Source organism: Dipteris shenzhenensis, chromosome 30, assembly GCF_047967505.1.
Source record: "Dipteris shenzhenensis isolate YYH24624 ecotype China chromosome 30, Dip_SZ_1.0, whole genome shotgun sequence".
Classification (NCBI taxonomy): domain Eukaryota; kingdom Viridiplantae; phylum Streptophyta; class Polypodiopsida; order Gleicheniales; family Dipteridaceae; genus Dipteris; species Dipteris shenzhenensis.
In genome coordinates, this window is record NC_141625.1 from 8804994 (window position 1) to 8819070 (window position 14077).

At 43.6% G+C, this 14077-nt stretch overlaps 1 protein-coding gene across 1 annotated transcript in view; it reads left to right on the forward strand.

Moving 5' to 3' along the window:
• The first annotated feature begins 223 nt into the window (after positions 1 to 223).
• Positions 224 to 14077, forward strand: part of LOC147881681 (pre-mRNA cleavage factor Im 25 kDa subunit 2-like) — a 103403-nt gene continuing 89549 nt past the window's right edge. The window contains exon 1 of the mRNA XM_087401230.1: positions 224 to 333. Coding sequence (XP_087257356.1) covers positions 224 to 333 — 110 coding nt within the window. The remainder of the gene's footprint in view (positions 334 to 14077) is intronic.

Consider the following 14077-nt stretch of genomic DNA (forward strand, 5'->3'; position numbering starts at 1 on the left):
AAAAAAGAGTGTTGAAAGTGATTAAGGAAAGGTGATTAAGTACTAAATCTTAGAAAAGTGGACAAAGTATGATGAAACGAAGTTGGCGGAGTGAAGGCTCTTGAATATAACGGAATCTCATCAACGTAAAGATTTCTTGAAGATGAATCATCTCATCTTCTTCCTTTGTTCATCTTCTCATCTTCTTCATCAGCTTCATCTTTGAGCTTCCCCTTCATCATCCATGGCCACCCTCAACTTATTCCCTCTCAAGCATTACAGCTTCGGCACCAAGGATCCAAAGCTTGAGAAGGATACCTCCGTCGTCGACCGCTTGGCTCGCATGCGCCACAAGTAAATCATCGTCCCCATCCTTCCTTCTTTGCCCGATTGCTCTTCCATCACGTTGTTTTTCGAAATTTGACTGCACTAGTCCCATGAGCTGTATGCCCTTTTCTCTAGTGGATTTCGCTCTGCATGCATCAGCTTAGCTCTTGTACACACCGAGTGAATTCCCCATTGCGCCACTTCAACGTTGCATCAGTTCAATGAAGTCTCTTTGAAAATTCAGTAGAGAGATGTGCTCAGTCACATAATCGATTCTTACGAGGATCTGCATACTAGAGTATGAGAAACGGAGCATTTCAAGTTGCATGCTTCCGCTAAAGGTGTTGTCCTCCTGTTACGTTCTTTTTGTACTTCGCTGTCATGAGAATTCTGCGAAAACGAACAAACGGGATGTCATCCGCGGGATTGATTCCTGTAAGGATAATTTGTCTACAAGAGACAACCAGGTGTATACATTCATATAACACGTTCATGAGTAACCAGCAAAGCAAACTTTTTTGTATGTTAAGATTCAAAACGAACGTAATGTAAGTAGGCTATTGTGCGTGCATGGTCACTTGTACTATAACTATGCGTGCACTAACTTCCCTTTGTTTCCTCAAGTCTAGCTCCGCTGCTCCTTGAGGCCGCCAGCGCCTCCTCTCCCAGACGCTCCCGCGAGGAGGTTGAGTATAAACTTTTCAGGTTTATCTGAGATTCATTTCTTTCCTAGCGATTCCTTATGATGGGTTCATGAACATGAATCACTAAAATGCGGACATCTGCCCTTGCCAGTCAATACTAGCTTGGATGATTGTAGTCTCTTAATTGAAAAACTGTGGGGCCTTTATACACATGACGAACACATGAATGTGGCGCTAGGTTGCTACGCCTGGAAGTGCAAGGGAAAGTTGGTAGCATTTTACATGCAAGTCGAAATATAGCTCGGGTACAATGCATGTAATGCTTGTCCAAACCAAGGAGCAATGGAAGCTGGGTGATTTGGAAAAAGGAAACTATCGATTTGAGATGTTTTGACTAATGAATACATAGAGGATATCTATCCGCCAAAGAGTTTCCCTTCTGATGCCACATATTAGATTAGATGTTCGTTAAGTAATGCCTGGGATACCTTATGGAAAGCTAGATATGCTTAACCAGTCACCCTTTTCTTCACAAGATTGTTCCAGTTTTCTATTCTCAATTCCTGGTAACTTTCGTAAGAGGCGTAAGAGGAGGTGAAGATATGTCTTCCCCATTCATGAATTTATGCAAGAGGAACGGAATCCAAAATCAATTGGACTTTGTCCTAACAACAGCCTCATGTTGAGAACTGAGTGCGCCCATTATGACCTATGCTCCTAGTGTTAGATATCAATGCTCCACTCTCGTGTAACTACGCGGGAACCAGCTAACTCTACTTGTAAGCCCCCCATATGAGGAGAAGGCATTTGAGTAGCTCGGTTATCCGGTAGGTCCTGGTTTGGATACCAGATGGGGGCCATGTGTGGCCTGATGGCTAGACGGCTTCAGATAGAGTTGGCACACTGCCAACTAGGCTACATGCAAGTGTGGGAAGGCATCCCTTGATTGACCGCACTGAGGATAGACGGAGCATTCCCCAGGGCAGCCCACTCTCGGGTTGCGGGGCCCGTTTGGAGCCTCAGATGATCCCGGATGGCTGTGGACCGAACGGCGCCCGTAGGTCAGTTGCTCTGTTTTGCGCACCGGTTCTATCGTATGGTCGGTGGCCTATTTCGGGACCGACCCCAGTCGACCGTTTTGGGTAGACTGGGTCGGCCATCCAATTGAGCCTAACTGACTACAACCGGTGGCTATATAAGAGCAAGCCCGTGAAGCCCATTTCATCACTAGCTACAGCAACCTTGATTCCTTAGCATTCAGTCTCCGTCTTCTACTGTTTCTAGCACGCCATCGAAGCTTCTTTCACAGATGCGCACGGCTGGGAGGCAACGCCATCTATTGTATCAGTCCTACAGTAATCAAATTTTTGATTCTCCATACTATCTTGTTTTCTCTCTTGCTTACGAGATCTTGTTATCTGTTGAACACAGACGTTGTATTATTTTCTTACATGGTATCAGAGCCTGGACTCTAGCAAGAAGATTTGGTAGTGCGTTTCTGTTTGCGAGCAGATTGTGAGAGATGGCCCAGCCCGCAAGACTGCGAATCCCACCGTTCGGCGAAAGCGGAAAGTTGGACGGCTCTAACTATCCTCTCTGGAAGTTCAAGATGAAGACCATCCTAAGCGCATATGTGCTACTGAGGTGGACGTGAGGCCAGTTCCGAGACTGGATGCAACCAATGCAGGACAACAGATAGTACCAACTGCGGATGAGATTCTCGCGTGGACAAGAAGAAATGCAGATGCGTTGTGTTCTATTGTCTGCAGTGTTAGTGATTCTGTCATGGCGTTAATTCAACATGTCACCACAGCGGAGGAGGCATGGACGGTCTTGAAAAATCCAGTACGGGACCACGAATCAGACGTAGATTCAGAATCTAGAGACTCAACTCGCGAATGCGAAGTTGTCTGAGTCTGAAGCGGCAGAGAAGTTCATCACCAGGGTGAAGAATCTACGCGATCAGATAACTATGATTAGCATCACCATCACCAGCGAGAATCTAGCACGAAGGTGCATACTGATTCTCTCACCAAAGTACGACGGTCTTGTTACGGCGCTGAATACGCAGAACAAAAATCCACCCCTCAACTTTGAGGATTTCAGCGCGATGCTTCTAGAGGAGGAGATGCGTCAAAAGACGAGGACTAGAGAAGATTCGGCTTTCTGGACCGGATCAAAGAAAGGTAAGGGTAAGGACTCTGGTAACCCATCTTCTTCTTATGATAAAAAGCGAAAGAAGAAGATCAAGTGCTTCTATTGCAACAAGGCAGGGCACAAGCAGAATGAGTGCCGCAAGAAGATTGCAGATGAGAAGAACAGAGTAAAGAAAGAGTCTAGCAACAGCGCGTAAGCAGTACCAATAGAGCTGTTCGTAGCAATTGAGGAGATTTGCACGGAGGCAGTTTGTACCTTGGATCATCGACAGTGGTGCATCGCGCCACATGACCAGCCGGAAGGATTGGTATACCTCTCTATAGCCGGTAGGGAATGACATCACGGTAGCAGTCGGCAATGATGCAAAATGTCTAGCAAAAGAAAAAGGTACGATTGCTTTCAAGTCAGATGGAGTTGTAAAACAGTTGTCCAATGTTCTTTATGTGCCAGATATCAAGAGGAACTTGTTGTCCGTTTCTGCGATCACGGATCGGGACCTCAAAGTTCAATTCGATAAGAATGGTGCACAGATCCTGGATTTTCAAGGAAAGGTCATTGGTAAAGGTACACGGTGCAACAACATTTACGAACTCTCAGCTTTCAGTGCTCGAGCGGATGTGAAGAACACTAAGCTGTGGCATGAGAGGTTTGGTCATCTAAACCTTAGTTCTTTGAAGGAGATGCATAAAAGTGGAATGATTGCAGACCTACCAGAAATTCCATATCTGCCCGATGTATGTGAAGCTTTCATGATGGGCAAGCAGCATTGGCAGCCCTTTCCTAAAGAGGCCAGCAGGGCAAAGGCTCCTTTAGAGCTCGTTCACACGGACCTCTGCGGAAAGATGGAGACGGAAGCTTTGGGTGGTTCCTACTACTTCATGATGCTGATTGACGACTACAGTAGAAGGATATGGATATACTTCCTGGAGACGAAAGACGAGGCTTTTAGTAGGTTCAAGGAATGGCATGTAATGGTCGAGAAAGAATCGGGGAGGAAGGTGAAGAAGCTGAGATCAGACAGAGGTGGAGAGTTCAGATCGACTAAATTTGAAAGTTACTGCAAAAGTCATGGGATCAAGAGGCAAAAACCCCCGCTACATACAGCAAAATGGAGTAGCAGAACGCAAGATGCACGTCATCTGTGAAATGGGTCGGAGTATGATGAAAGGGAAAGACTTTCTGGGCTGAAGTATGTAACACTACAGTTTACATCCTCAATCGTAGCTACATGAAGGCTGTGAACGGGATGACTCCACTGCAAGTCTTTTCTGGTAAGAAACCTTCAGCTGCACATTTCAGAGTTTTTGGATGTGATTGTTTTGTGCATGTCCCTGATGCTACTAGGACCAAATGGAAACTGAAGAGCCGGAAGTGTATTTTCTTGGGCTACAGTGAAGAGGCCAAGGGTTACCGTCTCTATAACCCTGTTACCAAGAAGGTAATTGTAAGTCGCGATGTGGTCTTCTCAGAACAGCCGCATCAATTGGAGGAGGATGCTTCCTTCCTAGACAACCAGGACCAGGATATCCATCCAGTACTGCCACCAAAAGCAGACCGAACTCCCCCAACGGTGCTTGGGAGGATTCAAGACAAAGAAGATGAAGAAGAGCCTGCAGAACCACAACGGCAACGGCCATTCTCGAAGTGGGTAAAGTAGCTTTTGGACAACAGAGAGCCTCCAGCCATTGAGGAGGAACCATCCAAACACCGCCGGTCCAAGAGATTAGAGGAGCAAAGTAGGGCGCAGGAACACTTGGTCAACTATGCTTTGATGACACAAGTGATCCGTGTTGATGAACCCAAGTGTCTTGAGTGAAGAGGCACAGGGCAATGATAGGTGGATGGAGGCTATGCAGTCAGAGTATGGCTCCATAATGAAGAACAACACTTGGGGATCGACCACCAAAACACAAGGTAATCGGAACCAAGTGGGTGTACAAGATCAAGTACAAGTCCGACGGCACGTTGGATAAGTACAAGGCTCGGCTCATGGCAAAAGGATTTACACAGGTACATGGTTTTGATTATCAAGATACTTTTGCTCCCACAGCTCGACTAACCACAATTCGCAGTGTTTTGGCTTTAGCTGCCCAGGGAAGTTAGCCCGTGTTTCAGATGGATGTGAAATTTACCTTTTTGAAAGAGATCTCAAGGAGGAGGTATACGTGGAACAACCACCAGGTTTTGAGATCCCCGGTTCAAAAGGTAAAGTCTGCAAACTGAAGAAGGTACTTTACGGGCTGAAACAGGCTCCACGAGCGTGGTACCAGCGAATTGATGCCTACTTTCTCCAAAACGGGTACAGGAGGAGCCCATCTGATGCAAATTTGTATATCTTCAGAGAAGGAGGCAGGTGTATGATCGTGGTCCTTTATGTGGACGACCTTGTCATAACAGGGAACCATGAAGAGAAGATCTCGCAGACGAAGCATTTGCTAGGAAGAGAGTTTGAAATGATAGACCTCGGATTGATGCATTTTTGTTTGGGGATTGAAGTTTGGCAGGAGCAGAAACAGATCTTCATTTCACAGCTGAAGTATGCTGGAGAGATACTGAAGGCATTTGGCATGGCTGAGTGCAAGACAGTTGGTACCCCCTATGGAGGTTAACACGAAGCTCTCAAACGAGGATTCATCACCACTGGTGGAAGAAGCGAAGTACAGAAGGCTTGTGGGCAGCTTGATTTACTTGTGCAACACATGGCCGCACATCAGCTTTGCGACTGGTGTACTAAGTAGGTTTTCCAATAAGCCCCGGGAGAACCATTGGAGGGCAGGGATGCGGGTGCTGAAATACATCAAAGGCACACTTGATAATGGCATCACCTATACCAAGGGCAACATCTTGACCGGATTCTGTGACTCGGGTTGGGCAGGAGACGTGGACAGCAGGAGATCAGTGACAGGGTACTGTTTTTCACTTGGATCTGGAGTTGTGTCATGGGTCAGCAAGAAGCAACCCACAGTTGCTCTTTCTTCTACCGAGGCCGAGTACAAATCTGCATGCTTTGCTTCTTGCAAAGCAGTGTGGTTGAGGAGGATTTTGGGGGATATGGGTGCAGTGCAGAACAAGCCTACACAGTTATCATGTGACAATTAGAGTTGCATGGTGATTACAAAGAACCCGGTGTTCCACGCTCGCACAAAACACATTGAGATTCAATATCACTTTGTACGCGAGCTCATCATGGATGGAGAGGTCGACTTAGTGTACTGTCTGACTACAGAGAATGCTACAGACATCTTCACGAAGGCTCTTGGAAGAGACTTGCTGGAGAGGCATCTTCATCGACTTGGCATTGGGCCGAAAAAGTAAGTTCACTTGCAGGCTTGCAGGTGGACATTGAGGGGGGGTGTTAGATATCAATGCTCCACTCTAATGTAACTACGTGGGAACTAGCTAACTCTACTTGTAACTCTACTTGTAAGCCCTCCATATGAGGAGAAGGCATTTGAGTAGCTCGGTTATCCGGTAGGTCCTGGTTTGGACACCAGATGGGGGCCATGTGTGGCCTGATGGCTGGACAGCTTCAGATAGAGTTGGCACAGCACCAACTAGGCTACATGCAAGTGTGGGAAGGCATCCCTTGACTGACCGCACTGAGGATAGACGGAGCATTCCCCAGGGCAGCCCACTCTCGGGTTGCAGGGCCCGTTTGGAGCCTCAGATGATCCCGGATGGCTGTGGGCCGAACAGAGATCGTAGGTTAGTTGCTATGTTTTGCGCACCGGTTCTATCGTATGGTCGGTGGCCTATTTCGGGACCGACCCCCAGTCGACCGTTTTGGGTGGACTGGCCACCCAATTGGGTGGGTCAGCCACCCAATTGAGCCTAACCAACTACAACTGGTGGCTATATAAGAGCAAGCCCGTGAAGCCCATTTCATCACTGGCTATAGCAACCTTGATTCCTTAGCATTCAGCCTCCGTCTTCTACTGTTTCCAGCACGCCATCGAAGCTTCTTTCACAGGAGCGCACGGCTGGGAGGTAGCGCCATCTATTGTATCAGTTCTACAGTAATCAAATTTTTTATTCTCCATACTATCTTGTTTTCTCTCTTGCTTATGAGATCCTGTTATCTGTTGAGCACAGACGTCGTATTATTTTCTTACACCTAGAAGGCTTATTTCAATATTTCACAAAACATATAGTGTCCGTTAGATCATAGCAACAAATTGAATGTGCTTGCAACCGTAGCATTGGTTGAGGCTTAAGACCTACACAAGGGGATGGGCTGAGCATAGATCAGTAAATTTTGTGTTTATAAGATCAACTCTTGAGTGAGCATCTAACACACGTTAATATTCAACTGGGATGGGTTCATGCGCCTAATAGCAACACAGTTAATTTTTGCATGGCTGTAAGGTTCCTGTTATCCCGTTGATGGGGCTGTTGTTAAATTAAGAGTGTTGGGGCATTCAGGCTGCTGATGCTCATGCAAATCTGTAATTTCAGGGTATGATTACCCATGGTTATTGTTACGAAGTTGAATACTTGCTGCTCCACAAATCCTTATCATACTTATAAAGTCTATTTTTGAATAATAGAGAGAACCAGTAGAAAGTCTCCTGATGTATGAACTTTTCTAGTGGATACTCAAGTATTGGATATATCATAGCAGAGATTTCTACACACTGCACCTCATGTCCTAGACAAGAAAAAAGGTTGGAGGAACATCTGTATTATGCTTCATTGGCCATGGAGATGAAGTGGAGAAGAATTAGTCCAAAAGAGATAAGAACCCCTAAGCCTTAAGGGCAAAAAGAGTGGGCACATTCAACAACTTTCTTGATGGGACATGAAGAATTTGCAGAAGTCTGGTACGTTGTTTGATGACCTTGAGCCAAGTACAGATGCTACAAAGAGGACCACAAGATTTTCAAACTCACAAAGGTTATACCTGTTTGATATTTAACAAGCAAAGAATTTTGAAGGATCGAAAGGAACACACATTGGGAGGAGGCCATGAGGATGGAGTGAACTCCAAACTCAAAATCAAAACTTGGAATCTAGCGACCAGACTAGCTTGGTGGGGTGTCATTGGAACCAAATGCGTGCTCAAAAATGGAGTAGACATTGATGGCAGATTAAACAAGTACAAAGTCAAACAGGTTGCGAAAGGGTGTATATTGGTAGAAGGATGATTTCACCACCTAAAAGCTGTTGCCCTAACAAAGATGGCAACCATCAGGACCATCCTTGCCTTAGCTGCACATCCTTGACGGCTAGTACTTTCTTGAATGGAGATTTACATAGGGTGTATATGTGGAATAATCTCCAAGTTTATTTTCTATGAAAAATAATTTTATTAAAATTTAAGTATGAAAAAAAAAGACAACAGCAAAGATTTTCAAAGCAAGAAATACATCATGCATAGCATGCAAATAAACTGAGAAGGTAAAGCGCTACTCAACCAAAAAACCAGGACTAAGGCTGAAAGTCCCATCCCAGTCCAGTGGATGCGTCAATTTTACGAGCAAAAACCTATGAGCAAGTTTATACGAGCGTGTTTTTCAAGAGATTTTAAAAATAGTATTTCTTTAGGAAACATGGTTTTTACACTTTTATTTTCATTAGAACTAGATCCCTTTATCATAAAAATATACAAACTAGTCACTCATTCATTTTTACATAACATAAATCTTCTTATTCATAGTCATCCCTTTGTACCCTTGTTATTACCTTAAAAAAGTATTGAAAAATAATTCATTTAAGAAACGTCCCTCATAATCACTCTCAACATAATAATATTATACATAAATAATTACTTATTAAACACATTTATATCATATGGCAATATCTTTCAAGTGTTTTTATAGTATTAATAACAACATATTTATGGACATGTTTCTACAGAAGTTTAAATTACTGTAAATAAGTATTAACTTGGGCTTATATATCACTCTCATAAAATACATGTAATATTTAATACTATATATGCAAGGTTTTCCAAAATATAACCCCATAGATGTGCTCAAATGGGGTTTTCCGATCAATTTGAGTGGCTGAATGACTATATTTGGACATTGGATGTGAAAGTTATGTCACTTTTAAAAGTGCTGTCCAAGGTAGTTTCGCCAGCGAAACTACCTTGAAAGACCTTGTTCAAAGGGGTTTCGTTGGCGAAACTACCTTGATGGCTTGCTTCAATGAGTTTTCTTTGGAGAAACCCTTTCATGAAGATAGGGTGAGAGAGGTTTTTCAATGTCACCCCCTATTAAAGTAAAAAGTTGTAAGAAGGATCATAAGGGAATTTTCATAGAGATGTCTACTCTACATGTGGGTTTCTTCGAAAGCCATCCCATTATGTTCTCACCATTCCCAAAGATTCACATAAATATTCGTGCATTCCTATAATACTTTTCATATTTCTAAGTGAAACTATGTTTTCTTCTGATCCATTTTTGTCATATTTTTGCATAGTTGGAAGCTTTTTTTTTCCTTCGCTCGGACGCTCGGAAGATTTCGCTCGGAAAATGCTCGTCCCCCCAGTCCTAGAGTAACCTCTGAAATGAAGGACAGCCTCTACATTCCGTAAGGAAAGTAGACCTCTTGGCAGTAGCAGCTCTGGAAGGCCCCTGCATATCTGACCAGATGGTGGATCTTGGAGCCATCAACCAATGCTTTGAATAGAGGTCTTTCCAAGTCTCTTGCCTCTGCATAAGACCACCACCAACTGCATAGCAAAGTCTTGCTGTGCAGGTTTGGATTGCAAAGGGGCAATCAAGGTCTTCTAAGCCACCCTAGATCTGGTATCCACTGAACGACTCCATAATTTCTAATCATTCTTTTGAGCTAAGTGATGGAATCTCTAACATGAGAACCAACCAAGTATGACCAGCAATACTTGATCACACTGGAGCAAACTGTTGTTCAGAAGAGATGCCCACCCTGATGTGGCAGCCCAAATATCTGACAAATACATCCCTCTGGGTCCATGTTAAGCCAAAATAAACCCCTTAATTTGGGGTTTCCTTTTCACTAATCCAAAAACCATTGGATTTATTTCAATTAATATGTGCACTGGCTGCACTATAGAATAAGACCTAGGCTGGCATGAAGGAGGTGAGTTTGCGGACTGGCATCCCAACAAGCAGCAGCCATGTCATCTGGAAGCTCACTATCTAGAAGCTTCTCATCGTGTTTGAGAGAAGTGACAGCCCAAGAATGTCTTCTTGAAATATCATAAAGATTATCATAGTTTCAGCCATGAATAAATACAAAAATGGGGCTAAAGGGCATCCCCGTTGGATTGATCTAGAGATCTAAAATCTGTCTTGTCTAATCCCTTTGATAAGTACCTATTTGTGGGCTAATCTGTACAAAGGGAAACCCCCCTCTGATCCAAGCATCTAGAAAACCAAAACATAGCAGGGTACCCTCCAAGAACTCCCAGACTACTGTGTCATAGGCTTTCTCAAAGTCCATAAGTAAAATGCCAAATCTTAACAGTCGCCGATATAGATCGCCAGAGGCATCTAAAGCAGCCCTACCCAGAAGTAACCAAGATGGTGCTCAAAACTTACGATACTGTGAAGCTGAATGCATTTTTCTTGATTGTCATGAGTTCTTACAAAGTGGGTAAGGTAACTCAACGAAACATATAACTCTTTCAAGCTTACAGACTAGGTAGTGTCATTCTAACAAGAAATGTAATGTTGAAATATTGAAGTTCTTGATGATCAGATTACATTACACCTCAGTCATCAACATTATGAACAAAAATCCGATGATCAGATTACATTACACCTCAGTCATCAACATTATGAACAAAAATCCGAAGTTTGAGTCTGGTGGTAGGTTTCATTGATTCCGAAAAAACAGCGGATTGTAACCGGCCCAACATACGACGCTGATGAGTACCCATGGATTTGATAGTCTTGTTTGGTTCTTGTTAATCCTTTTGTTTTCAACTTTGGTATATTGGACAGACTTCTTGTGATTGAGGCCGCCTTTTCCTTGGAAGGCACTCGAGTTAAATTGGCCACCCTACCAGCCCTTATTTTTGTGTCAGGGCAACCCTCGAGAAATAGCCATGCTTGATGTACTTGAGACACATTGTTGTGTTTTTTTGCCTCAAAGCACATCTCACCTATGCATATAGTCAGTGGGGATGTCATAGTAGCTGTCATTAAAATTAATTCATGGCTTATCTCAAACATGTACATACAACTGGACAACATGACCTGGAGGCAGAAGATGGGAATTCCTATGGGCTTATCGTGCTCACCTATTTGGTGCAATCTATACCTGTTTTACTTTGAGTACAAATTCTGCATTAATCTGGCCAAACAAGGCAGATGGGATATTCTGAAATGGTTTCAATATCCCTTTAGATATATCGATGACATTTGCTAGATCAATATACCTAACCCTATGTGGTTTTTCTCCCATGGTGATTACTATATTGACCCTCTAGATTTTGGGGAGATTATCGCTGACACCACAACATTTTGCCAGTTAGAGGATGGTTGCATAATTGGTACCAATGGGGAGGCAGCCTAAGGTTGAGAACAAATTAGGAGGTTGAAAACCGCCCAAAAGCGAGTCCTCGTGGCCAAGGGGACACTGAAGACTAATGTGATGGACTCATGGGAGTGTATTCTCCCATGATGAATGATCAAGGGAGCTGCACACGCTGACACCGTATGCAAGCACAAGGCATAAGGCATTGAGCAGTCCATTAGGGGAAAATTGGGGTCTCAAAAGGGCCTCATAAGAAATTGATTAAGAAATGGATTAATTTAATTACAAGTGAACCACTATGGTAACCCATGGGCTAAGGTCCCCTTAGCATTTACTCAACTGACATGGTTTGAAATTGATCAACCTTGGCCTTTGGATGGAGATGGGTGGTGGATGGATCAAAGGCCTAGGATGGCTTTGGTGGGCTCCAAGTGGCAAGATCTAACAAGGGGAGGGTAAGGTTTGACTTTGTGGAGGCCTCATTAAGAGGGAAAAGGCACGTTTTCATGTGCACCCTTGATCTAGATCCAAGATCAATGACCTAGATGGACGTGCCTGTTTGGAGAGCTAGGATGAAGGCGCATTTTGGATGGTGGAGATGAAGATCCAAGATCAAGAGCCCGGATTGAAGCGCCTCTTTGGATGGCCCGGATTGAAGTGCCATTTTCTCTCACCTCCTCCCTTGGATCTAACTTGGATCTATGGACTAGATTGAAGTGCCTTTTGCACTCATTCCCTCCCTTGGATCCACGCCTTGATCTATGGCCCAGATTGGAACGCATTTTACTCTCATCTCCTTCCTTGGATCCACCCCTTGATCCATGGACCAGATTGAAGCACACTTTTCCCTCATCCCCTCCCTTGGATCTACCCATTGATCTAATAGCTGGGAGTGCTCTACCATAAACTTGAATATGACCCTTGGATTGGAGATTAGATCAATGGCTAGGAGTAAGGACCATGGGTGTGAACCATGGGTGAGAGGTCTCCCCAACCATAAATGCTGAACATGTCCTTTTGTACAACACATCATACCAGTGTCCCACACAAAGAAGCACTCTCATTGGTACACCTCAAATCCCTCTCTAATCCCTTGAAATTAGGAAACACTAATTGGAGGCCCTTTTGAGACCCTATTTCTCCCCTAATGAAAGGTAGCTCAACCATTCAGGGAGATAATTGCTCGGACACCCAATGCTCAATCATATCTGGCTAAGGATGAGCATCCAAGGCAAAAATATGGAGGTGAACCACCCTACCAACAGGAGAGGGGGATTAGACTCCATAGGAAAAAGAAGGGCAACATTGTTTTTGGGGCTATGAGCTGGTTGCTTTATAAGTAGATGAAGCTTCTCATTACAAAGGGTGTCTTCTCTTTTCGCTTATCTTTGTGAAAGTATTTCACTGCTTGGTGTCTCCTCGTCTTGGACCTCTTAAGCTTTGTCCGCTTGGTGTCCGCATGGTGTTTGCATCATGATTTTGAGGCATAATGAGACTAAAGCAATACGTAGCTTCAATCTCTAATGGAACTTTTAAGCGTTTGCATTGCTTTGAGTAGAGTTGTAATGCATTGGGGAGTCGCTTCCTTACATAAGCGTGGCCTTATGCCAGCATTGATACTTCCACAAGTATTTCAACCCACCCCTTCAACATTCTTTAATCAATCTTAGGCGATTTCTTGCATATTTGATCAATTTTAGGCCATTCATGATTTTCAAGATTCAGTAAAAACAGCATTCGAAGTTGTGTTGTGATATTCCTTGGCAATTATGTTGCATGGGGGGAGACTTAACTTGGAAAACTAAACACATTTTGTATGCATTGTAAATGTAGTGGTGAGTTTGAGCATTCAGAACTGTTTTTTTTGCGTTTTGGATTGCTTCTTGCTGGTCTTTGCTCGAAGTTGATTATCCAAACCGTTTGATTTCTCACTGCCCCTAACTTTCTTCTCTTATTACCTCTATTAATGCCTCACTCTAGCCCCACCAAATCCCTCCATTCTTTCGCTCTCTCTAGCTTTCTCTCACTCTAATGAATCCACACAACCCTCCCCTCAATTTCACACCTCCTTTTTCCATCACCTTTATCCTCCTACAATATTCACATCCCTAGTACCCACAACATAACCACCTTCCATGCTTGCAATACTTTGGGAAGTGTCAAAGATGTTACCTCACGAGTGTTTTACCTTCTGTGATAAGAAAAAATAGTAAAAAGAAACCAAAGCTTTGGACAACGATGGAATTCCAAGAATAAACGTGCACTATTGGTAAGAAATTAACTTTTCTCTCAGGACTGAAAGAACTAGGAAAAAGATGTCTTATTCATTAAATCTTCTATTTATTATCAGATATCTAGTTCTAATTGGTTAAGATATGCAAACTATAAGAAGTATCCTTAGACGTGGAAACTATTACAGGTCACAATGGATCCATTTCAGATGAACTCAAACCAAGAGAAACACAATCAGTCACTAATATGCATGGTTCTTCGACTTGTTTCCA